We start from the raw sequence: 23438 nt of genomic DNA on the forward strand, positions 1-23438 counted from the left end.
AAATACCCTGCCCCGTGTCCAGGGTATATTTGTAAAATACACAAATACAGTAATAAACCATTTGAAGATGGAAACACTAAAAACATGCTAAGTACCTAGTATTCCTCTCACCCTGGGAATATATATTTTTCAACAGTTAAATAAAGTTGGTGCTGTGGATTAGTGGTTATTTTTCTTCTGCCTCTTATAAATGAATTATGCTGCATTTCTGGTGGAAGCCTAGCTCTCTGTGTTTACAAATTTAGATCTGGGTAGTTATTTCTTGAGCATCACCTAGCATCAGAACATGGCTTATTACAACTATGCTATTGTCACTTTTAAGGAATCACCTTTGGGGAAATCTTAATTTTCACTATTAAGAACTACTAAAATCAGACAGAATGGAGAACTTGGCCACTCCAGAATGTCACCATCAGTACTGTGATACTCCTTCTCTCATGTTCAATGGAAAGAATGAATTCCTAACTAATGTATTCTAGGATGGGTAGAGTTCTGGAATTCTATGACAGGATGATAGGCCTAAAGTCCCTTCAAGATTTAGAGGGGACCCACAGCTGGCCACTTCATTCTCGTAATCTGCCACACGTATGCCAGCTTTCCAGGTGAGGCAACGCAGAAACAGCAGGTGGCAAATACCTGGCCACATAGTGACTGCAATCATTTCATCTCCCATACATTCTCCTCAATGAAAAATGCACAGCCTTCCAGGGGAGAAAGTAATGCACTCTGCTCTGGGAAAGATAGAGAACAGAGAAGTTTATTTTACACTATCCGTCCAAGAAAACAATCGCCATAAACCAGTGCAAAATGTGCAACAGAATCAATAAGTGTGTCTTAGCTCTGAGAGCCCAAATTGGTGATTTCTTCTCCTGTTCCTTAGTTGGGCACGTGCCCCATCCGTTAATGCTGGTTCGCTCCACAGACAGAAACATTCAACCAATTTGTAGCAGGCTATTTTTACAAATTCATACCAGAATGTGTACAAGGGACAGGGAAAACCATACCGAATGAATGATAAGTGATCAGTGCTTAAAGTAAATACAAGGGACAGCACGGGCAAGAATCCACAGTTTCAATAAATACAAGTGAACAAGCATGGGAGTGTCTCAACTGGGTGGAATTAGTCTGCGGAATAATTCAGCATCATACAAAATCTAGCAGGGCTGTTGAGCAGTGATTGGCAAAAACGTTCACAATAACTTATGCCCTTGAGCGAGTCTGCATGTAACACATTCTGTGGTTTCAAAGGTGTCAGTTCTCTGTTTTCTCCTTCCCTGGCCATCCCTCCAGGAAGGGAGGGGTGCAGCTGGGCCGGCTTGGCGGAGGCGCCCCGTGAGGAAGGACGTTTGCCCAAGAGCCAGAGGTCAGGGTCCAGTGTACTCAATACCAAGTGGCAAATTGGGACTTAATTGACGACGTCTGTGCAAAGTGCGCTTCTCTCCATTTTCCAAGAAACCAGTGTCTGTAACTCCTGCATGAAAAGCAGTGGTGGCCTCTGGGTCACTCCCTGTCACCCCAAATGCCAAACACCAAGAGCACATCTCAGGGACTCACAAGTCGGGGAAGCCTCTGTTGTTGACTGCCTGGCACCTCATAGATGGGTAGTTTGTTTAACTGGGGCCCCCTTGTCCAAGGCAGGCTAGAACTATTGCTTGAAAACTAGAAAGAACCTAGTGAGAAAGAGATGGTGATGATGGACATGAGGGAAGTTCTCTTCTTCCTCCAAAACCTTGTGCCCCCCCAACCCCAGGGGACGCCCATAAGACTTCTAGCAAGGCGTCCTTGGCTATAAAATGTCATGCATTTTTTCTTGGTGGCCTTGCCCAGTGGCTCCTCTAAAAAGCACTACATCCATGCATACTCCAACACATCCGGGATGCAAGCCCAGACAACACGGCAGGTGCAGCCTTTGGGTCATTGATTAATCCAGAGCCCAGTGGAAGAAGATGCAAGAGAAGCTCTTGATCTCTGGAAGAAAAGGAGTAAAAGGGGAAGGCCCCCAAAAGAAAACAATCCCCCCCAAACCCAGTAACCTAGGCATCATCTCCAAACCAAACAAAATCCCAAACGCTCTCTGTAATCTATGGGCCCCCTCCTCTCTATTTCTTCAACAGTCTCAGGTCACAAATTAAGTGAGTCTTCCATCAAATAACTTAAAAAAGGAGGAGGGATTGCAATCAGTGTTGTCTGGCTCGGGCCAGTTAGCAGCCAGTTTTTCTAGAATCTCAGTCACTGTTCAAAAATGGAGCTGGAAAAGTCACGTGGATGTTGGATGTCTTCACACGGAGGAGGCAGGAAAGGTGGGTGGGCATGACCCAAGGAGGTGGGGGAGCGAGGATAGGGCAGGAGAGAGCCTGGGCCATCAAAACAGGAGCGGAGGCCTGAGGATAGCACAGGAGAGACGAACGCCGTGGCCCCAGGGGCCTGTGTGACTCGGGGTGCGGCCGGGTCTCGTATTGCACAGAAAAGAAGGAGCTGAGCCTCTGCGGGCACCCGGCGGCTCAGTGGTCCCCGCACATGGGCAAGTTCACGAAGGTGAACACGTTGAACTCAGTCATGATGGAGAAGCACAGGAACACGCCATACAGGAGGAGGCACCCACAGCCCAGCTTCTTGTCCAGCTGCCACTTGTTCAGGTGGACGCCGAATACCTGCAGGGCACAGAACAGGTTCAGAGGGCGCCAGGAGGAGGCAGCAGCCTCTGGGGGGTTGGTAGGGGAACCCAGGGGACCCGGGGAAGGGCTGCTGACTGTGGGCCTCAGGCAGGGTGCTGATCCTCTCTGAGCCTGCAAAATCCACCTCTCGTCTCGGATTGTGGGAGGTGAGAACATCTACATCAGGAAGAAAGGAAGCCAGAAGCTGCTGGTTGTAGAAAAATAACTAAAACAAATGGCAGGACTGAAAAGCACATCCCAGCAGCCAACCCTCTTCTACCGAGCTCCAACCCCACACTCCTGTGGGCCCTTCATCTGTTCTGGGCCTTCCCCATCTTGTTCTAAGCAGACCCCCACTCCCCTGAGGACAATGACCCCTCAGTCCCCAGGCAGTGGCGGCTGCATCTCTTCCCACGGCTGCGTCTGGAGGTGAGGAAGTTGCTCCCTCATGGCTGCTTCCAGACCATTTTCCTTCTCTCCTCCCTAAAAACACTGAGCCTGGAATCTCGGTTCTTCCCACAGTTCCTTTTGGTTCCTCCTGTTGCAGCCAATGATGTAACCCTGGCCACTGCCCATCCTTGAAGCTTTCCGCCCGGCTCTTGCCACTCTCCACTGCACTCCTGCTGACTTTCTCTGTGATTTCAATGCCCCCAGAGGGGAGAGGGTCTTTCCAACACCCTGCCTCATCAAGTCCTCATCCTTCATCTGGCCTCAGCCACTCACACCCACCAGCCCATGTGCTACCCAAATATAAATGAAGTAAAATTAAAACACAGCTCCACATTTCAAGTGCTACAGCCAACCATAGCCAGTGGTACTGTCCAGCCCAGGTGCAGACCATTTCACTGCAGAAAGGTCTGCTGGGTGGCACTGGGGCCTAGATGTTGCTATTGGCAGTGACAGAAGCATCTGTGTTATCTTAGTGTCACTCATCCCACTTTCTGACTCAAATCTCTTCCTTTCTAGCTGACTCCGCCTGATTCCCCAGCTCCCACAACTCTGCAAATGCCCATAGCCCACACCTCACTGATACCATCACCACTTCTCTAGGCTTAACCCACTTTGCCCCTTTCCTTCTCTCCTTCCTCTGCTTCGATTCCACCCACACTCGCTGGAGTCACTCCAGGGCATCCACCCTGATTCCCTAGCCTCTCTCTTGCTCGGGTGTCCTGGCTTGGCTAAGCCACAGCCCTTCAGTTCAAGCCAAGTCCCAATCTGGTTCATGCCGCATCCACGCAGCTGACCATCAGGGCTGGAGGAAATCAGCCAGCCATGCTGATGAGTCTTGTTTTAAATTCGAGACCACCGACATTAAGTGGGTAATTCATGCTTTCAGCAGGCATCTCATCCTTCCCTAGTCCCTTGTCTCCCCTTCCCCAGATGGCTACTTCACACCTCTCCCCTCTCTTCCAATTTTTGACACTCGCTTCCCCGTCCTCACTTATCCCCATGGCACAGAGCTCCCAACCCCACCTCCCTGCCTTCTCTCCTGGCAGTGAGGTCAACTCCACCCTGCATGCCCCACATCCCATCTCCCACCCTGCTTAAGGACCTTGTTCCAGCAACTCCCCCTCCTCTAGCACATGCCCCAACTCCATCCCTGTATTATTCTAATTGGCATACAAAGATTCTCTTATCTCACTCATCTTAAAATAACACTTTTTTTTCTGGATTTCCATTTTTCTCCTTTATTTACAGTCAGATAACATGAAAGAGTTGTGAATGTCCACCCACAGTCTCCAATCTCGCTCCTTCCATTCTCTATTAACTTATTCCACTCGACTGCACGGCACTGCCGTCTCATTAGCACCAATGGTTTTGCATTGCTAACTCCAGTGGCCAGTGCTCAGGGCTCCTCTCCCTGACTCAGCCAATAGCTCCCTCCACCTGGAAAACCCTTCAGCAGGTGGCTTCCAGGACCCCCGCACTCTCCTGGTTTTATTCCTGCACCTCCAAACTGTTCCTTCTCTGTTTCTTTTGGTGTTTCTTCCTTATCGTCCTGACCTGTAAGCGTCAGACTGCCTCAACACTGAGATCTTGGGGCTCTTCTCTCTTTTGTGTACACTCATTCCCTTGGATATCTCTCCCAACTGCAGGGCTTTAAATACCATCTACACTATGGTGTCTCCAGACTGAACATCTCTTGTGAACTCAGACTTATATTTCCAGTGGCTTTCTTGACCTCTTCCCTTGGATGTCAAACAGGCATTGCAAACTGAAGATGTTTAAAATTGCTTTTCCTCCCCAAAACCTGCCTCTCTTCAGCATTTTGGCAACCTCATTTTGACAGCCCAGTTAGCGGTTAGCCAGGTCTCCTGCAGATGATATAACTATAGCATAGCCTAAAAAGATGCACCGTGGCTATGAGTGTGTACCCTGGTGTCAGATGGCTTGTTCCTCCATTCACTTGGTGTCAATAAAAACGAGTCAATTAGCTTCTCTAGGCCTCAGTCGCTCATCTGTATAATAGGCTGATCTTAGTGACACCTCATGGGGGGCATGATGAGCTCCAAATGGGAAGACATGTATACAAAATATTAAGTACGGTGTGTGGCTATTACAAATATTACCACTTCAAGTCACAGCAGAACTGCAGGACCTCCGAAACCATAAGAGCATGAATGATGTCGATTTTCACTTTTGCATAAGGCAGTATTAGCTTTGGTGAAATCTTGACATTCAATTCACACCCTGATCCTGTAAACTACTTATCTTGCTTCCTGCCTGTCCTTCTGAATTCCCATTCTCTGGCATATTTATGCTAACAACATGCCAGGTGTAACTCAATGACTATTTCCTTGAAAAATTAAGGAAAAAACATATTGTGTCTCAATGCTTATTAATGCCAACAGCATATTTGTATGTTAATAGATGCTTACGTGGATGAGTCCATGAGTTGGTGTGAACTTGTTCCAAACACATCAGTTGGGAATATTAAAGTACACAAGTGGGCGTAATAGCTGAGACAGTGGAATGGCCTCAAAATGTACCGTCAATAAAATATATTTTTAGTTTCCAAGTATTCGTCAAATTCAAGGATTCATATGGGAACCTGGAACAATCAATGAATTGGAATCTACCTTTCCATGACTAATATTGCAGACAAAGTGGGATCTTCTCTTTGCATTTGGGAAAATGGTTTGTTTTCTACGTAAGACAGGGCCATGCCTTTGAGAGGAAGGCTGGCTTCTTTCAGAAAGGGAGAAGGTGTTCTAGTGGGTTGCTAGGACTCACTTCTAGAAGAAAGAGCCAGGAGATGGGACACGGAGGTTGAAGGTGTTCTAGTGGGTTGCTAGGACTCACTTCTAGAAGAAAGAGCCAGGAGATGGGACACGGAGGTTGCTTGTCCCCAGTCACCAGGAGGCCAAGCTCATCTGGTCTCCAAAGAACCCAAGAGGAGGGAAGAACAGGCAAATGCAAGTACGAGGAGAGAGCTGCCAACCTACCGTGACAAAAACAGAGGCCAGGAGCAAGCCCACGGAGTAGATCAGCCCCCTGCTATTCAGCCGGATCTGTAAGAGAGGGTTAGAGTTAGGCTTCTGACAAGCTAGGCTTCCAAAGCAGAGCTAGGCTTTGGAAAAGGCATCTGCCCACGCAACTCTGAGTAGCAGTGATTCCACATCTCCTCTCTAGAATGAAAAAGCAACAGACAGCTTCAGCAGCCACCTCTGCAGCTTACACTTGAGACGTGTGCTCTTCTGGAAACCCAAGGCTTGTCTTTGTCTTGTCCACTCTCAGTCCCATCCTGGCGTTACCCTCAGTAACAGGGCCCTGGCTGGAGTGCCCCACAGCCACCTGAACCCTCCATCCGGGACTGCGAGATTCTTGTAGCCCACAAAACATCCCTGTCCACGTGTTCCTTTACCTCTGGGGAACTTTTGCTTTCTCAAACCCGTACTGCTTTTAGGATGAATTTCATGACATGGGCGATGGAAAAATATGAATAAACTTTTCATCTCATTTGCACCAAAATGTCTCTAACTTGATGGGAAGAAGTGGAGGAGGGTTGCTGTTGTGGGCAAACAAAACAGAAGAAAAAGTTAAAATTCCATTTCTGATGTTAGTAAAACCTCTAATGGAGGTTTGTTTTTTGCAGAATGGGGATAACAGCCAATGAAGAGAAAAAGAGAAATGTATTTGGAGTTCCTTCTTTTTTTCTGAGACAGGGTTTCACTCTGTTACCCAGGCTGGGGTACAGCGGTGTGATGTTGGCTCACTACAGCCTCAACCTCCCAGCCACAAGTGATCCTCCCAGCTTGGCCTCCCAAAGTGCTCATTACAAGCAGCCCAAAGTGCTCTCAAAGTGGCTCATTACGAGCATGAGCCACTGCACCCAGCTTTGGAGTTTCTACAGAATAGCACTGACCAGCAGAACTTTCTGTGGTGATGGAAAAGTTCTATTATCTGTGTTCTCCAACATGGTAGCCATTAGGTACATGTGGCTGTTGGGCATTTGAAATGTGGCTCATGCAACTGTAAAAAAAACAGTTTTAATCTCATCTTTAACCAAATTTACATTTAAAGAGCCACATGTGATTGTGGCCATCACATCAAGCAGAGCAGGTAGAGAGTACTGGGGTGCTGACTTGGCCGACAAAGGCCAAATAGTTTCTTTCATGATGTAGAGAAGACACTGCTTCTGCCTTTGACCAAAGTCATGAGGCTGGCTGCCCTGAACTAGAAGAGACTCCTTAGAGCAGTGGCTCTCAGAGGGTGGTTTTGGGGCCAGCAGCGGCAGCAGCACTCGGGAACTTGTTAGAAATGCAGGATTTCAGGCCCCACCCAGAACTCGTGAATCAGAAACCCTGGGGCAGGGCCCATGAATCTGTGCTTTAACTCCAGGTGATTCTGATGCACAGGAAAATGTAAGAACCACTGATTTGGAGAAAGCATAAAGCTCAGATCCACTTCTTTTGTTCTCCAGGGGTTCTGTGGAAGGGATCTTGACATTCGTTTTTCACATGTTCTCTTGGAAAATGCTTGTGTGCATTCAGGTTTGAGGACTACAGACCCCAACCAATGTATGCTCTCTTGCAGGGAGTGAAAAGCTTCTCTATGTTCATGGGAAGGGAAAGTGAGGCTGGTTGATTTGTGTGTTGTTTCTGTTAGACAACTAAGTGGTAATTATCGAGTAGGAGTGGTTCTGGGCCCTTCTGACAGGGTTTAAGGTACCTCTTGGCATGATTGCACCAGTTCACTACTGGAGTGTGCATATGGGAAGGAGTCTCCATAGGTGGGTGTGTCAGGTTCATTTTCTGACAGGACAGAAAATATGGACACCATGTGCCCTAAACAGCCAACCCTTTCTGTGAAGATGTGACTTCACAGAAACTTCACATCACTAGATGTCCTGTCACAGAGGGATTGAGCTGGACTCTTTCTCTAGTGACTTGCAATCCCTGTGAGTCAAGCATTTGCTGGCCCCCAGCTGGAACATGCTTCCCCACCACCAAATGCCTTCCCGAGAATAAAGAAAGACTCAAGTCATATCTCTGCGACACTAGAGCAATGGCTTAACCTGGTTAATTCAGTGTGGAAAAATGGCAGATCGGCCCCATGGCAGTCCAGCTGGTGGCTTAACTTCATGCACACACTCAACCTGACTGTGGACAGACTTTCCTACTTTCATCAGCTGGGTTGGTGTAAAGAGGCCAACATACAGGACTGCATCACAAATGGGTTGTATTGAAGATTTTTTTCCTCCAAATATTCTGTCCACATTGACCTGTGTTCTGGTCAATGTTCAAAGGGAGAGGTGGGCTCCTCAGAGCAAGATGGCAACCCCTAGGAGAGAGGAAGAGGCTCTTGGAGCTATCCTCAGTCACCCTTGGATAGATGTGAAACTGTAGATAAACACTCAGGAATCCTTTTGAGCTCTTAACTTTCAGCACTGCACACACAGATATCTTCTAAGAGGGGCAATGCATTTCCAGCACAGCTTGCCCTCTGAGCTCCAGGGTCAAATCCTTGTCAGCAACAAGAACTTAGCAAAGTGATTTCATGCCCTTAAGAAACCAAGAGCCAGTGACAGCAAAGCTCCTAGCAGGAAAATTCTCTTTGGCCAAACATTTTCAAAAGGAATCCTCTTAAACCAAAGCTTTTGAACTTTACTCTTCCTATGTTCACGTGAAATCTCGAAGAACAGTGTGGCTGAAATTCTAAATCTGGTTCCAGAGGCCAAAGGCAACTCACTATTTTGTGGAGTTTCTGTGTGTTTTTAACTTCTCACCTTTTTCTCTATAGCCTTCCTTTGGTCATGAACTACTACACACACCCAGGGGTGTATTTTTGTGTTTTCATTGTTAGAGACCTGGGCTTTCAAAGCCTGTATTTGCTTCTTGCTGTCTGACCCTTGTACTTCCACAGGGATGTGACAGGCAGGAGCGAGGGCTCCTTCAGCTGCCTTCTGGCCCAGCTCAAACATCTCCCAGCTGCTGCAGCTATGGATGGTTTGGGGCAGGAGTCATTGCCTCTTTTTTTTTTTTTTAGAGACTGGGTCTCCTTGTGTTGCCCAGGCTGGAGTGCAGAGGTGAAATCATAGCTCAGTGTAGCTTTGAACTCCTGTGCCCAAGTGAGCCTCCTGCCTTAGCCTCCCAAGTAGCTGGGACTATAGGCACATACCACTGTGCCTAGCTAATTTGTTGTTTGTTTGCAAAGATAGGATCTTGCTATGTTGCTCAGGCTGGTCTCAAACTCCTGGCCTCAAGCAATCCTCCAACACTGGCCTCCCAAAGTGCTGGGATTACAAGCATGAGCCACTGCATCCGGCTCCAGCCCGTCTTTGTAAAAAAAAATTTTATTGGAACTCAGTTAATTCATTCATGTATCATCAATGGCTATTTTCACATGACAGCAGCTGAGCTGAGTGGTTTTGATGGAGACAGTATGATCCACAGGGCTTAAAACATTTCCTCCCTGGCCCCTTATAGAAAATGTTTGCAACCCTCTGGTTTAAGGCATGGACTCCAGAGCTAACTTCCTAGGTTTTGAATCTCTTCTTGGTCACTCACTTGCTGGATCATCATGGATGGGTAACTGAACTTCTCTAAGCCTCAGTTTTTCAAAATGTAAAATGGGGATAATACAGTTCCTGCTTTGTCGGTGCTTATGAGGTTGAACTGAATTAATCCGTGTTAAAACTGTTGAACAGGGCCCGCTGTGTAATACCTTCTGAATAATTGGGGGCTGGGTCCACTTCCTTGCCCCTGAGGCTGCCTCTTTTCTAAACCTATCACTGAACAGAAGCTTACTAGATTACAGACACTGCAAGGGTAGGAAGCACATCCGACTTTACCCTCCACCTGGCACAGGGCTGGGCACAGACCACGTGCTTAAAACGTAATTGAGCAATGAATAAGACATGTCCATGAGGTCTCATTTTGAATATGCATTATAAGGAGGCCAGTATTCTGTGGGGCAGCGGGGACTGGTCAGAGTGAGGTTGGAAGCAGAGAGACCCCGGATGCCACTCCCTGGATAATGTTCCAGAAGCAATGTGGTCTCTGCCCAGTGTTCTCTCTCTCCCTTCCCCATTTTGCCTAATTTATTTTGAGTCTATGTAGTGTTTTTAAGCCCAGCATGCTGCTATGAAAGTTTTCAAGCATTCAGGAAAGTTGGAAGAATTATACCATCTTATTTTTTTAAGAGCAGGGCATGTCCACGTGTGCTTGTGGGAACTTCAAAGTAAACTGCAGAGACCAGGCCATTTCACCCCTGAGCACTCCTGCCTGCATCTCATTAAGTAGAGTTCATTCACAGTTCATGGGTCTTTTATTCTTAGATGCCATTTTATATGGTAAAATTCCCACCACAAAACTGTACCATTCAACAGGTTCTGAGAAATGCATATACCCATGTAACTCAAACTCTACCATGGCACAGAACGCTTCCGTCATTCCAGAAAGTTCTCGGGTGCCCTGCTGCAAGCCTCGCCCGAGGCAGGCACTACCCTGTTTCTCCACCACAAGGCAGTTCAGCCTGTCCTAGAGCTTCATAGCAATGGAATCCTGCAGCGTGTACTCTTTTATATCCGCATCATCTTAAAAGACTCCTTCAATGTTTTCATTGCATCAACAGCTCATTTATTTTTACAGCAGTGTAAATATGCCATGGTGTGTTTAATTATGCTCCTGTTGATGGACATCTGGGCCACTTCCAGTTTGGGGCTATTAATGTGTATTACTTTTATAATTCAAAAACAAAATGAAAAAGAGGCCTGTAGGGCTCCTCCTTCCTGACAGGCTAGCCATTAATGAAGACAGGAGGAGGGCCAGGAGCTCTGCTAAGGACCTCATGTCACTGTCTCATATCCTAGCACCCCTTCTCTGTAGTCGGCACCTTAAGCACACCCCTGTGCCCTCTTTGAGACTTTCGGTCTAGCTAGGTGGGGGTCTCACCTCCTTCCCACCTCTACTCTGCCCATCCTGCCCTAAGTCCTTTTGCCCTTTCCAAGTTCACTATTGTCCATATGGTGCTGATGTCGGTCCTGCTTGTGCTTGGGTTGGGGCATGTTCTTACCAGACCAGCAGGTCCAAATGCTCAGAGGGCAGATGCCTGGCTCGTGAGTTTTTCCTCACTCTAGCACCTAATTCCCTCACCCCTCCAGTCCCTGGCTCCACATACTGTATGTTTAAATGAGCATCTGGGCCAGGCGTGGTGACTTATGCCTGCAATTCTAGCACTTTGGGAAGGTGATGTGGGTGGGTTGCCTGAATCTAGGAGTTAAAGACCAGCCTGGGCAACATAGCGAGACCTCTAATCTACAAAAAAAATAAAAATAAAAATTAGCCAGTTCTGTTGGCACGTGCCTGTAGTCCCAGCTACTTGAAAGGCTGAGGTGGGAGGGTCGCTTGAGCTGGGGAGGTCGAGGCTACAGTGAGCTGTGATCCCACCATTGCACTCCAGCCTGGATGGCAGAACAAAACCCTATCCCAAACAAACAAAAAATGAGCATCTGCGGCCAGGCACAGTGGCTCACACCTGTAGCCCCAGCACTTTGGGAGGCCAAGGCGGGCGGATCACGAGGTCAAGAGATCGAGACCATCCTGGCCAACATGGTGAAAACCTGTCTCTACTCAAAATACAAAAATTAGCTGGGCATGGCAGTGCATACCTGTAGTTCCAGCTACTTGGGAGGCTGAGGCAGGAGAACTGCTTGAACCTTGGAGGCAGAGGTTGCATCGCGCCACTGCACTCCAGCCTGGCGACAGAGTGAAACTCTTGTCAAAAAAAAAAAAAAAAATCTGGTGATTCTGAGCACGGGTGTGTGTGTTTGTGTGCATGTGTTTGCATGTGGACATGCACGTGTGTGCGTTTGCCTGCATGTGTTTGCATGTTTGCATGCATGCGTGTGTGTTTGCCTGCATGTTTGCATACACGTGTGCGTTTGCCTGCCATGTGTTTGCATTTGTGCATGTGTGTGTGTGCACACGTTTGCCTGCGTGTGTTTGCATGTGTGTGTGCATTTGCCTGTGTGTTTGCATGTGTGGATGTGTGTGCGTTTGATTGCATGTGTGCATGCATGTGTGTGCGTTTGCATGTGTGCATGCATGTGTGTGCATTTGCATGTGTTTGCATGTGTGCATGTGCGTGTGCGTTTGCATGCATGTGTTTGCATGTGTGCATGCTTGTGTGTGTGCACGTTTGCCTGCATGTGTCTGCATGTGTGTGTGCATTTGCCTGCGTGTTTGCATGTGTGGATGCGTGTCTGTGTGAGTTTGCCTGTATGTGTTTGCATGTGTGCATGTGTGTGTGTGCATTTGCCTGCATGTGTTTGCATGTGTGCATGTATGTGTGTGTGTGTGCGTTTGCCTGCATGTGTCTGCATGTGTGTGTGCGTTTGCCTGCATGTTTGCATGTGTGGATGTGCGTGTGTTTGCCTGCATGTGTCTGCATGTGTGTATGTGTCTTTGTCTGTGTGTGTCTGCATGTGTGCACGCATGTGCATACTGGGAGGCAGTGAGGCTGCATAGCAAAGGGCAAGAGTGGAGAGTTGATTGGGAGACAGGCCATGGTGAGGGTTGGCTTTAAGCCGATCTCTGCAAGTAACAAAGCAAGAGGGCACCAAATTGTTTTTTAATTGAGGCATAATTTGCATAGAGTAAAATGCACAGATCTTAAGTGTTCTTACTACTGGATGAGTTTTGACAAATGCATACCTCATGTAATCTACACTTCAACAAAAATAAAAAACATTTTCATCATCCTAGTAACTTTCCCTGAAGGCAGTAAAACACTTTCTGGAGGCATGCTAAGCCAAATGATATCACCAAACCCTTCTCATCTGTGAATGACCTTTGGAAAGGCCTGCACAGTGTTGAACTAGATCATCTCCCTCCTCCCTGCCTCAAAGACGCAAGGAACATTAAGTGCCAGTGCAGAAAATCTTCAAGGCAATGCTGATCTGAGAGCATGGGAGGCACATCTCAGATTGTTCAGTCCTGACATTTAATGGTGTTTTCATTTCTTGCCTTAAGAAGCATGCATTTTCATTCTCTAATTCCCTCTTGGTAGTTGTTGTGGAGGAAACAGGAGGGTGGCTATTTCCAAAGTCAACAGGAATTTAGCCCACAGTGCATGTATATTTTTTAGTACAGATGCAGACACAGATACTCATTCATACCAAATTTCATGCATACTTGCTGTTCACAAAACAGTTCTTTGAACCCTATTACCTTTGGAAAGCCAACACTCCCATCCTAAAAGATTCTGATTTCCCCAATACTACAGTTTAAAATCTCTCTATGGTTTGTGATCAGCTTGACCCAACCAACAAATTCTTTTAGGAAAAATAAGAAGCCCCTGGATTTTTGCTAATTTATTTCTAACTTGGAACATATGTGGCATGTCATTTCACATTTTCTTATTTGGGTAGTTTTACACTTGTTTGGGCGTAGTTTCCAAATGGATGTTCCCAGCTGTGGCTTTACATTGTAAAATATCACTGGGTTGGAATCTCTTTGTTTGAACAATTAAATGAGGTAAGACAGTGACCAAGCCCACAGAAAAGACGCAATTTAATGACAGTTGCATCCCTAAGTCCTTTAGTCATTTAGTACAATGGTGCATTTAGTTCTGGTGGCCACTCATGAAGTATGCAGAGTGGGTTTTGTTCTCTCCATTTGAAAGATGAGACAACTGAGGCTCAGAGAGGTTAAACCACTTAGTCAAGTTTCTGAAGCTGGTGAGGGGTCAGGTCTGCACTTAGAGTTGGGCTTTGGACCCTAAATTCTCACTTTTTGTTGTACTCTGCCAGGCACAGCAGAAAGCCAGGGTAAAGCCTCCCTTTACCTTCTAAGAGCCCTCAGAAGTGCATCTGGACCTTTCCTGCCTAGCACTTTTTTTTTTTTTTTGAGATGGAGTCTTGCTGTGCCACCCAGGCTGGAGTGCAGTGGCATGATCTCAGCTCACTGCGATCTCCACCTCCTGGGTTCAAGTGATTCTCCTGCCTCAGCCTCCCGAGTAGCTGGGACTATAGGTGTGTGCCACCACGCTCGGCTAATTTTTGTAGTTTTAGTAGAAACGGGGTTTCACCATGTCTGCCTACCATGTTTGTAAGAGTCCCGAAGGAACTTTAAGAATCACAGATGCCCCTGCAGCATCTACCATCTGTACTCACCCACATCCCCCCATCTCCCTGAGGTGCCATTTTGGTGGGTGCCAGCTGCCTCCCAACAGCCATTCCCGCCTCCGTGCCTTAGGACTTTCTCCTGAACCACAGAAGTGCCAAGAAATGAACATCCTAGAAGCTGTTCTCCACCAGTGACTCTGAGGAGTGGGTGAATAAACCCCCCAGCTCCCTTGCCCCTCGGATGGAGTCATTCTGAGACAGAGGCTGTCCTCTGTTTCCCAGAGCTCCCGCTATGGGAGTCAGCCCTGATTGCCCACTGTGGTAACAGTCTTGCTAGCACAGCTGCTGTGGGCTGCCTTCCCTCCTTCTCCCTCTCCACTCTCATACTGGTCCCCCTCAATAAACTCTTCACCCTGGATCCTCATCTTAGAAATGAATAGTTTCTGAGGGACCTAAACTGTGATGAACAGAGAGACTGATTCAGCTTTCCATGCAAGCCCTTCCACAGTAGGATCTGGAAGAACCCTTCCTTCCCCCAGGCATCACCTAATTTTCCTAACATAGAGCCTGAAACTCAATGGTCAAGATTAGGGGGATTGGGTGGTGATACTTTTGCTCCCAGGAGCTCTGTTTGAATAACCTTGAGAAGCCTCATTCATTAAGACATCACCACACTATTCCCAAGTTACCTATCTAGGTCCTGTGGGGATAGTTTGTAGGAGACCCTAGCAGTGGCCTTCTGACATGGTTCTGTTTCTGTGATGTAAATACTGCCATCATGGCTGATTTCAAGCTACCAAAGTGGCATCGCCAGAGGAAGCTACGAAGAGCTGCACGTTATAGCTTCTCTGGAGGCTATATGAGTTGGCTCCAGCACCCTACTGTCCCTAGGGGCGAGGGAAGGAATTTGCAGAAAAGGGAAGACTGGTTCTAGCAGAGGCAGCAGTGTCCTGGTGCTGGGAGCCTGAATTGGGAATGGTTGCCATACAAGGTGAGAATGAAAGACGTGGGAGACATTAAGAACTGATGGGTTCATTGATTCATTCCACAGAATGCCCTCTGCTAGGTGTTAAGGAGCACAGGTTGAGTAAGATACAGTTTCTGCCCTCAGGGAGTTAAGGGGGAGGCACACACATCATAGAATATACCCCCATGCTGTCATACAGGTACTAAATTTGGCTAAGGGTAGGCTTCTCGGAGGAGGTGATGGTTGGTTGAAAGCACTGGCCTTAGAAGAAGGACCTTGGACAAGGTCTTATATACTTGGCTGCTCCAACATCCTTGTAACTTTCTTCTGGCTCTGCGGCCCCCTTTCTTCTGATTCTCCCTGTCCCTGGCTGGCCCTTCCTCAGTCTCCTTCAGTGAATGTTTGTTTCTTCCCCCATCCAACATCACGACATGTGACATGTTCTAGGCCCTCTCCTCTATCTACACTTACCTTCTTACTTTGTTACTTGCGGTTAATGTTCTTGACTCCCAAGTTCATACCTGCAACCAAGACCTTGCCTCTGAACTTCAGACCCATCATTTCCACTACCTACTTGACATCTCCATTCGGTTGACCTGCAAACATATCAAACTTTATTTGTCCTAAATGGAACATTGGGTATTTCATCTCAAATGTGTTCCTCATCTCCCAGCTTGTCTCCCCATCTCCACGAATGGCAGCACAATACACTTAGTTGCCCAAGCAAAGAATCACGTGTTACTTATGATTTTTCTCCTTCTCATTGTCTCCATACATCTGTCAGAAAATCTTATTAATTCTTCCTTAAAAAGAATCTCTTTGTCATCAGCTCCTTGACCTGTCTCCCCTCACCCACTCTTGCCTCCTATGCATTCAGAAACAGCATCCAATGTAATCTTAAAATGTAAAGTGAATCATGCCCTTGCCTTGCTAAAATCCTCAATCGTAGTTATAATAACACCTGAAAATTTTGCAATGGCTTACAAAATCCTTGCCTCTCCTGACTTACCTCCACATGAACAGCTGTTTAGGGGCTAAAGTTAAACTAATTGCCAGGCCTGTTATTTTTTTCTGTAGTCTCTTGCTTAGCTTTCCACTGATCTCCAGTTTTACTGCTACTGTGGAGGCAGAGTGAACTGCTGGTCTCATTTCCTCTCCCCATAATAGGTTTTATGTCCACATACTTTCCAAAGCCTCATGGTGGGTGGATGCATTTTTCTGCTTTCTGATTTGGGGCTTGGCTGTGTGATATTCTTTGGCCAATGGCGTTAGCTGACCTGAAATGAGCCTGAATCCAAAATGTGTTTCCGAAGCTGGGTGCGTCTTCTTGTGCTCTTGTTTTGAGAAGAGGAAAACATGATGTGTCTCAGAGAAGACCCATCATGAGAAGACTGTGTCTTGAGAAGCCAGTGGTCCAAAGAGAATGAGAGGCACATGGAGCAGACTCATATGAAGCCTGCAGCCAAGCCCAGATCAGCCACACACTTGTCAGCCACAAAGGTATGACTGAGAAATATATGCTAATGGATGGATGCATGCCTTTTGTTACTTAGCATTATGGTAACCATAGCTAACAGATACAACTGTCCTAATCCAATCACCCTATTTTCTCTCTCCTGCAAATTCCTCATAGCTGAACTTGTTGCCATCTGTCTTGTCAGGCTCCAATGCTTTCTCTACGGAATTGTCAGAACATCCTTTCTAAAAGGCACACATGACTGTATCTCTCCTTCTCGTGTACCCTTCATTCTTTCCATTACCATGGCCTTTACCATGCAGCTTCTCTCTGTCTCTAGTTTCATTTCTGTCACTTTGTTTCAGCTCCCCAACTCCTCAGCCCTCCCATACTCCCCCCAGCCACAGAAGCAGCCCTTGGGTCCTTCAGTCCAACAAGTTTTCCCATATCTTGGTGTTCTACAAGCTCTTATTTCTGTTTGGAAAAAACTTTTCTCACCTCTCTCCACCTGCTTGTTCTGATAATCTCGGATTCTCAGAATAACTGTCATTTCCTCCCCAGCATTCCAGATCCCCCAATCACTGCCACACACCGCCTAAACTTCTGTATAGGCAGCCCTTAGGAAAGCAGGCATCACATCTTGTTTTGGAATTGACTGTGCAATTCTCTTCTTCCATAGCTGTAGGTCCAGGAGCATACACCTCTGCCTGTCTTGCTTACTGCACCATCTCCAGTGGTTACCAGCATAGCACACAGTAGGCACTCAGTTAACACTTGGTCAAAGAAAGAATAAACCAGGCAGACAGTGTGGGGTGAGAATATTCCTGGACAGCTCTTCTTTCTGTCTCTGTTGTTTCTGGACTCTGGTGGTCTCTTGCTTGGAGAGAGGGAGACAGACACCCTCCCACCATTGCATCTCAGATTTATTTTACACTTCTAAGCCCTAGCTTAGAAATATGAGTTTTGCCCTGGCTTCCTGGAGCCTGCATGGTGACTTTCTCAGCTCTCTTAAAGCTTGTGGAACAGACGTTCATCACCATAATGGAACAAGAAGTGCTCATTTTCCAAATTTTGTCTTTTGGAAAGATTCCTTATTTTGGGCACTTAGGTAACTAGCTGCCTTCTGAGCAAGCCACAGAGTGTTAAGAAATGTCAAAATCTGTAAAACTGCATTCATCCTTCCCTGCCAAATGCTTAAACCTAATGCCATGTACAAAACAGCTGTCCGGATGGTAATTATCAGATAATTATGACTTGGAAATCCCATCTAGATGAGATGGAAAAAGTGCTTCAAAATTGTTGGCAAGTCCCTTGTGAGGTTAGGAGAGGCCATTAAACCCACAGTGGCTGCTCGCTTCTGATGTCAGAGATGCAGAAAGATGTCATGTGGTCACTACCATGCTACATGAAAAGTGGCCTTTGAGTGTCGTTTTGGAAATAAAGCCTCTCCTAGGAAAAGCTTGTGGTGGAGAAGAGGGCAGAGCAAAATGCTCTCAGCAAATAAGCCCTAGATTTGCTTTTCCATGAACCTGCGATTATTTTTCCAAATAACGTCTGCATTTCGGCATGAGATCCATGGTGATGTCCCCCACCCTGCCCAGTGTGGCTGAGCACGAGGAATTGACCACTTGAAGGCACCCAAAGAGAGCCAGAGAGGGACCAGGGACTGAACAAAGGATCCAGAGCGGTTCCTCCAACCATCAGAGAGAAACTCCCTGTAGAAATATCAGTTACCATGGCCCAGGGCAGCAATGAGTGCAGCCCCCATGATGACTGTTGGTACTTTTAGGATAGAAAACTGGGGATCAGAATTTGCTCCCCTTATAGCTCTTCATTTCTTTAAATAAAGTTGAAGAAGCCACCTAGGCATTAATAAGCAGACCCTGCCCTGTCTTTTAGCAAAGATTCAAACTCGGGGATGGATCTGGTCTGAAGTTTCTCCTCTGAGCCCAGAGTTATGCATGGGTGACTGCTGTGGCATGATTTGCTTTGGCAATAGTTGTCAGTGCTTTGAGGAAAGCACTCCTCTCTGCCTCTTTCTGGCTGTGTGATTTAACCTCTGTGCCTTGGTTTCCTAATCTGCAGAATTGAGCTAAGAACTATATTGGATTTAGAATGAAACCTGAGCCCTGTGACCAGTCTTGGTGGCCCAGTATGACCTCTGCCCACCTTACTCTGCACTACCTCTGCCCAGCATGTCTCCTGTTCTAGGACACATCCTGCCTCAATGCCTTTGCAAGTACAGTTCCTTCTCAGAATGCTCCCCTGCTCTCCACACACCCCTCTCTTCCCATGGCTGGCTCTTGTCATTCATGACTCCACACAGAACTTAATCTCCTGTTCAGTAAATACAGAGTGACACCTGCACCTCTCTCTCTAAAACATCACTTCATCTCATCATCTGCATAAGGCTTTTGTCCTCTGAAGTTAGTGCAATCAGGCATTTGTTCACGTATGTACTGTCTATCCTTCCCCACTCAATGTATACTCTAAGAGGAAAGGTCTTGTCTACCTTGTTCACTTCTGAATCCCTATTGCCTTGACCAGTTCCTGGCATATAGTGGGTGCATAATAAGCCCTGGTTGAAAGAATAATCATTTCCTTATATAGGCGTTGGAAGGATTAGGTGAGACCATGCGAATACAGTGTCCCTACAGTGCTGGTGCAGAATAGATGCTCAGTGAATTCTAGCTATTCTTTTTGCTGTCGTGCTTGCCCCCCTGCTCTCTTCTCAAGTCATCCTACTGATTTGTTCTTCTTTGCTCACACATGTTCCTCCATCCATCTATCCATCCATCCATCTCTCCATCCATCCATCTCTCCATCCATCCATCCATCTCTCCATCCATCCATCCATCCAACAAATATTTGTGGAATATGTTCCAAGTGCCAGGCACTGCACTAGGCACAAAGGAAATAATAAATGCATAGACGAGCACAGTTCCTGTCTTCAGGGAGGTCACTTCTCCAGGGGGAGACTCAGACCAAGGGGTAAAGGTAAGTGCTTTGATGAGAACTGCTGAACACAGGCATGACACCTGGTCCAGGCTTGGGAAATCCCAGTTCAACATCTATATTGATACCTGAAGGATGAGCTAGAGAAAGAAAGAAGCCCTTGGTCGGGGCCCCTGTAACCCCCTCTGTGAGGTAGTCTGGGTTCAGAGGGCCATTTTCTGGGACCCCCAGCTTCCAAGCAAACCAAAAGGCATAGTTTGGTTGGGCCAAATACTGTTACTATTTTGATCTAACATTATCAGTCAAAGAATCATAGTCTGTACAAGCAAAGGCTTCTGGAAAATTAAAGTCTACCTTTCTATAGGCTAGCTCCTTAACTATTTTTGATGAAATATTTTGCTTTGAAATAGATCATACACTTGATGCTTATCCTAGAGGATATGAGATCTAACTTAACTTTTTCCTGAATGACTCAGGATCACCACCATTAATATAAAATCATTTAACTGGGCTGACACATGGCAAAGATCTCAGGAGCTATTGATGTACAAAGGGATTGCTTGCTGCTGCAATTGAAAAAATAAAATTTATTCTCTATTTAAACAAATAAAATGTCCTTCTATGTGCAAGATGGACATTGGTGCAGTGTGAGTGGCAGACATTAAGTGGATGAGGTCTTAAACTCAGATTCTAACAGCAGAGAGAGATGTGGTTAATAACTGTGAAACAAGGAAGAATGTGGATGGGCCAACAGGGATGTGGAAAGAGATTATGTGCAGTGTGAGGATGTATTTGGGCAGAGCTTAGAAGGATTAGAGAATTTAGGATGTGGGGAGCATTTGGGGTTCTTCTCTTCATAGGGATTCTTTCCTTATTAAATGCCCTCTGAAGGAAGGAGAGCAACTACTTGAGTAGAATAAGGAGAAAGCAGAATATTAAAGCATGCCACTAGGATCTGGGGCTGATTTTATGACTCTCACTCCCCGATTCAGTTCACCAGGTTGATCCTTCCCTGTTTCCTTTTCATTTACATTTTAGTCTTGACTCAAGGTAAAAACTTTTCCAAATAGTGGAAGTTAGCATTACTTATGAAATGCAAAATTCACAGCTTTAACCAAATCATGGCTTCCTAGTAGTTCCTAGGTTGTGATTATTACTGAAAAATAAGCTAACCAGAAATTTTTCCATTGAATTTTTAAAGTTCAAAATGAAATCTCCTTTTCAACAGAGGGTGCTGAAACAACTATATATCCATGTGCCAAATAATAAAATTGAATCCCTACCTCACATCATATATCAAATGGAATCTCCTTGACTTCCCTGGAGTTCATAAACTGTTTATTGATTATATTACTGATTTTCTATTTTCAAAAGAGTGGTCTGCATTGGATGTTTGTATCCCTGGCATAAAACGATCTTTTTTTTGTTTGTTTTTTTGCACTGATTACAGAAACAGCAGCATTTGGATGGAAACACAACATGACGTGCCTTTCTCTAGAGTCTTCCTAACCAAGTCTCCCCCAAGAGGACTCTTGTGCGTGTCATGGCTATTGATCATAATAAGCCAGAGTGGTTTCTTCTCCTGCATTTCCCCCTTGACTTCAAGGATAAAGTAGATCTTCAATTTCAAGACTAAATGTGGCCCTTGTATAATTCTAGCAGAATGAGCAGAGTGATCCAATTATGTCATCTTCAGATGAAAAACATGAATTTGGGCCAAACATCCACTAAAGTCTGAATTTTTGTTTTCATGATGTCACTGTGTCAGTAGACATTGAGATCTGGAAAGAGTATGCTTTCATAGCTCTGGGAATTACTGATAGAAGAATAATGTTTAATTTTTTTTTGTTCTCTAAAGAGTATTGGGAGAATGTCAGAAGGAGAGGAAAGGAGGAGAGATCATTGGGGGAATGATTTATGGTGTGCCGAATCGAGTTGGAATTTCAGGCCTGATATCCATGTCTAGTCAGGAAGATTTCAAAGTTAGTAAGATAAACTGGTTTGCTTCTGGGGTGAGTTTTAGTTTTGTTTTGAAAGTTTTTGATTTCACCTTCTATGATTGTCCCCTTTAATCAAAGTAAAATAAGAAATAACATCATGGATCTGAAGGACATTGAAAGTTTATCATTCTCTGCTCCTGCCTGTCCCTCCCTCACTGGAGAGTCATCCTAGTGAAAATATATTATTCAGGGATGAATTTTTCAGGTTGTTTAGAGCCCAGGTTTTCTTTTCTTCTTTTTGATGTCTGTTTTTTAGCGATTGTCTTCTAGTCCTCAACAGAGCGACAAAAAGCAGTTAAAATTCAGATAGGTCTGATTTTTAATTCCTCATAAAAACCAGACGGACTGCCAATGGGTTCATCAGACCCCTGTATGCAGCACTCTGAGTCGGGCTAATGAGCATCTTCATTGGCTTCCTTGTCAAGTATGACTGAGTAGGGATAGAAAGTCACTAAATATTTTTTAAGGAAGTTAGGTTGTGTTAACTGCGAAGCTTTTGTTCAGACAATGATATGCAAGTTTGAGTTCAGAGCTGAACTTCTTGATAACAAGGGAAGACTGCATTACTGAAGGAACCAGTAATCTCCTGTCTCCACCCTTTGCTCACGAAGCATTTATCTCATCTTGAAAATAAATGCTGAATTCATGTTTTTTTTTAATAAAAATATGTTTTGGGGGGCACCAAATTACAAGGTTATTCATGCCCTCGTGTCTCAGCCTGGACCTGAAGTGTCCCTCTAATTCATGAAAGGTAACTTTCACTGCTGGTGAAAGTGAATGCAAAGGCCATGGAAGAGCTAAACATGGATTCCCATTTATTCAACATGCTTTTCATGGCTTGAGTATGTGCCTGCCCCATACTGTGTGCCATGAAGAAGACAGACATGTGAAAGGCTCAAGGTCAGCCCTCATGGAGCTTCCTGTGGTCAGGATATGAAGGTGTCATAAAGTTGTCCCAAAACTTCAGGAATGAATCTGGACAAATAACCATGTAAAAAATATTGTCATTCTGGAAAACAATCTTTTATATAACTTTTCTAACACTGAGAAAAATCATCTAAAGAAAAACTTGAAAAGTATAGATTTATGTACAACTCTAAAACCTATAGATTAATGTACAAAGATGTCTGTGGTGTCACTACTTACAACAGTGAAAGGTTTGAATCAACATAAGTGTCCAAGAGCAGCAGCATGATTAAGTACATTTTGGAATATACTGTAATAATAGGTCACCTTGAAGATGATGCTTCCAATGAGATTTTGAGGAAAAAACGTTTGATCTAACCGGAAGTATAAAAAGCAATGTATAAAATTGCCTATATAGGATGATCTTTGCTATACAAAGTAACCTAGAGAAAGAAAAAGATGCTGAAATGTTAACAATAGTTATCTATGGATTAGACTCTGGGTGATTGTCATTTAATCCTCTAGAGCTACAGGGTCCAACAGTCAGCCACAAGCCACATGTGGCTATATGAATTTGAGGCACAACACTAAACTAATTACCTGGATCCTTCTTGCATCCAAGTGGGTACATGTAACTTACGTGGACAGTGGGATGGGAACAGTTGGGATAGATACCACTTCCAGGCCTCATCAGAAAGTGATCTACACAATATTCCATGCCCTTGCCTTCTCTGCTTTCTGTGTAGCTATGGGAGAAGGACTTCAAGATGGTAGAACCACTGGATGGACTGTGCCACAAACCCTGAGTTTCTGCTTGAAAGAGCCATGAGAGCTGCCAAGATGGGAACATCTGCAGTGGAATTTGAATAAAAAACCAATCCCTTGTTGGGCTACTCCAGTGAAATTTTGGGGTTTTTGGTAATATGGTAGC

The 23438-nt window shown here is 45.5% G+C and overlaps 1 protein-coding gene across 3 annotated transcripts in view; it reads right to left on the reverse strand.

Moving 5' to 3' along the window:
- Positions 1-739: 739 nt before the first annotated feature.
- SLC24A3 (solute carrier family 24 member 3) overlaps positions 740-23438 on the reverse strand; it is a 509497-nt gene continuing 486798 nt past the window's right edge. For all 3 annotated transcript variants that reach the window (XM_003268234.3, XM_030826204.1, XM_030826205.1), the window contains 2 exons: positions 6101-6166; positions 740-2651 (listed from right to left, as the gene is read on the reverse strand). In XM_003268234.3, coding sequence (XP_003268282.3) covers positions 2502-2651; positions 6101-6166 — 216 coding nt within the window. In that variant the 3' untranslated portion in view covers positions 740-2501. The remainder of the gene's footprint in view (positions 2652-6100; positions 6167-23438) is intronic.

Source organism: Nomascus leucogenys, chromosome 13, assembly GCF_006542625.1.
Source record: "Nomascus leucogenys isolate Asia chromosome 13, Asia_NLE_v1, whole genome shotgun sequence".
Taxonomy (NCBI): Eukaryota; Metazoa; Chordata; class Mammalia; order Primates; family Hylobatidae; genus Nomascus; species Nomascus leucogenys.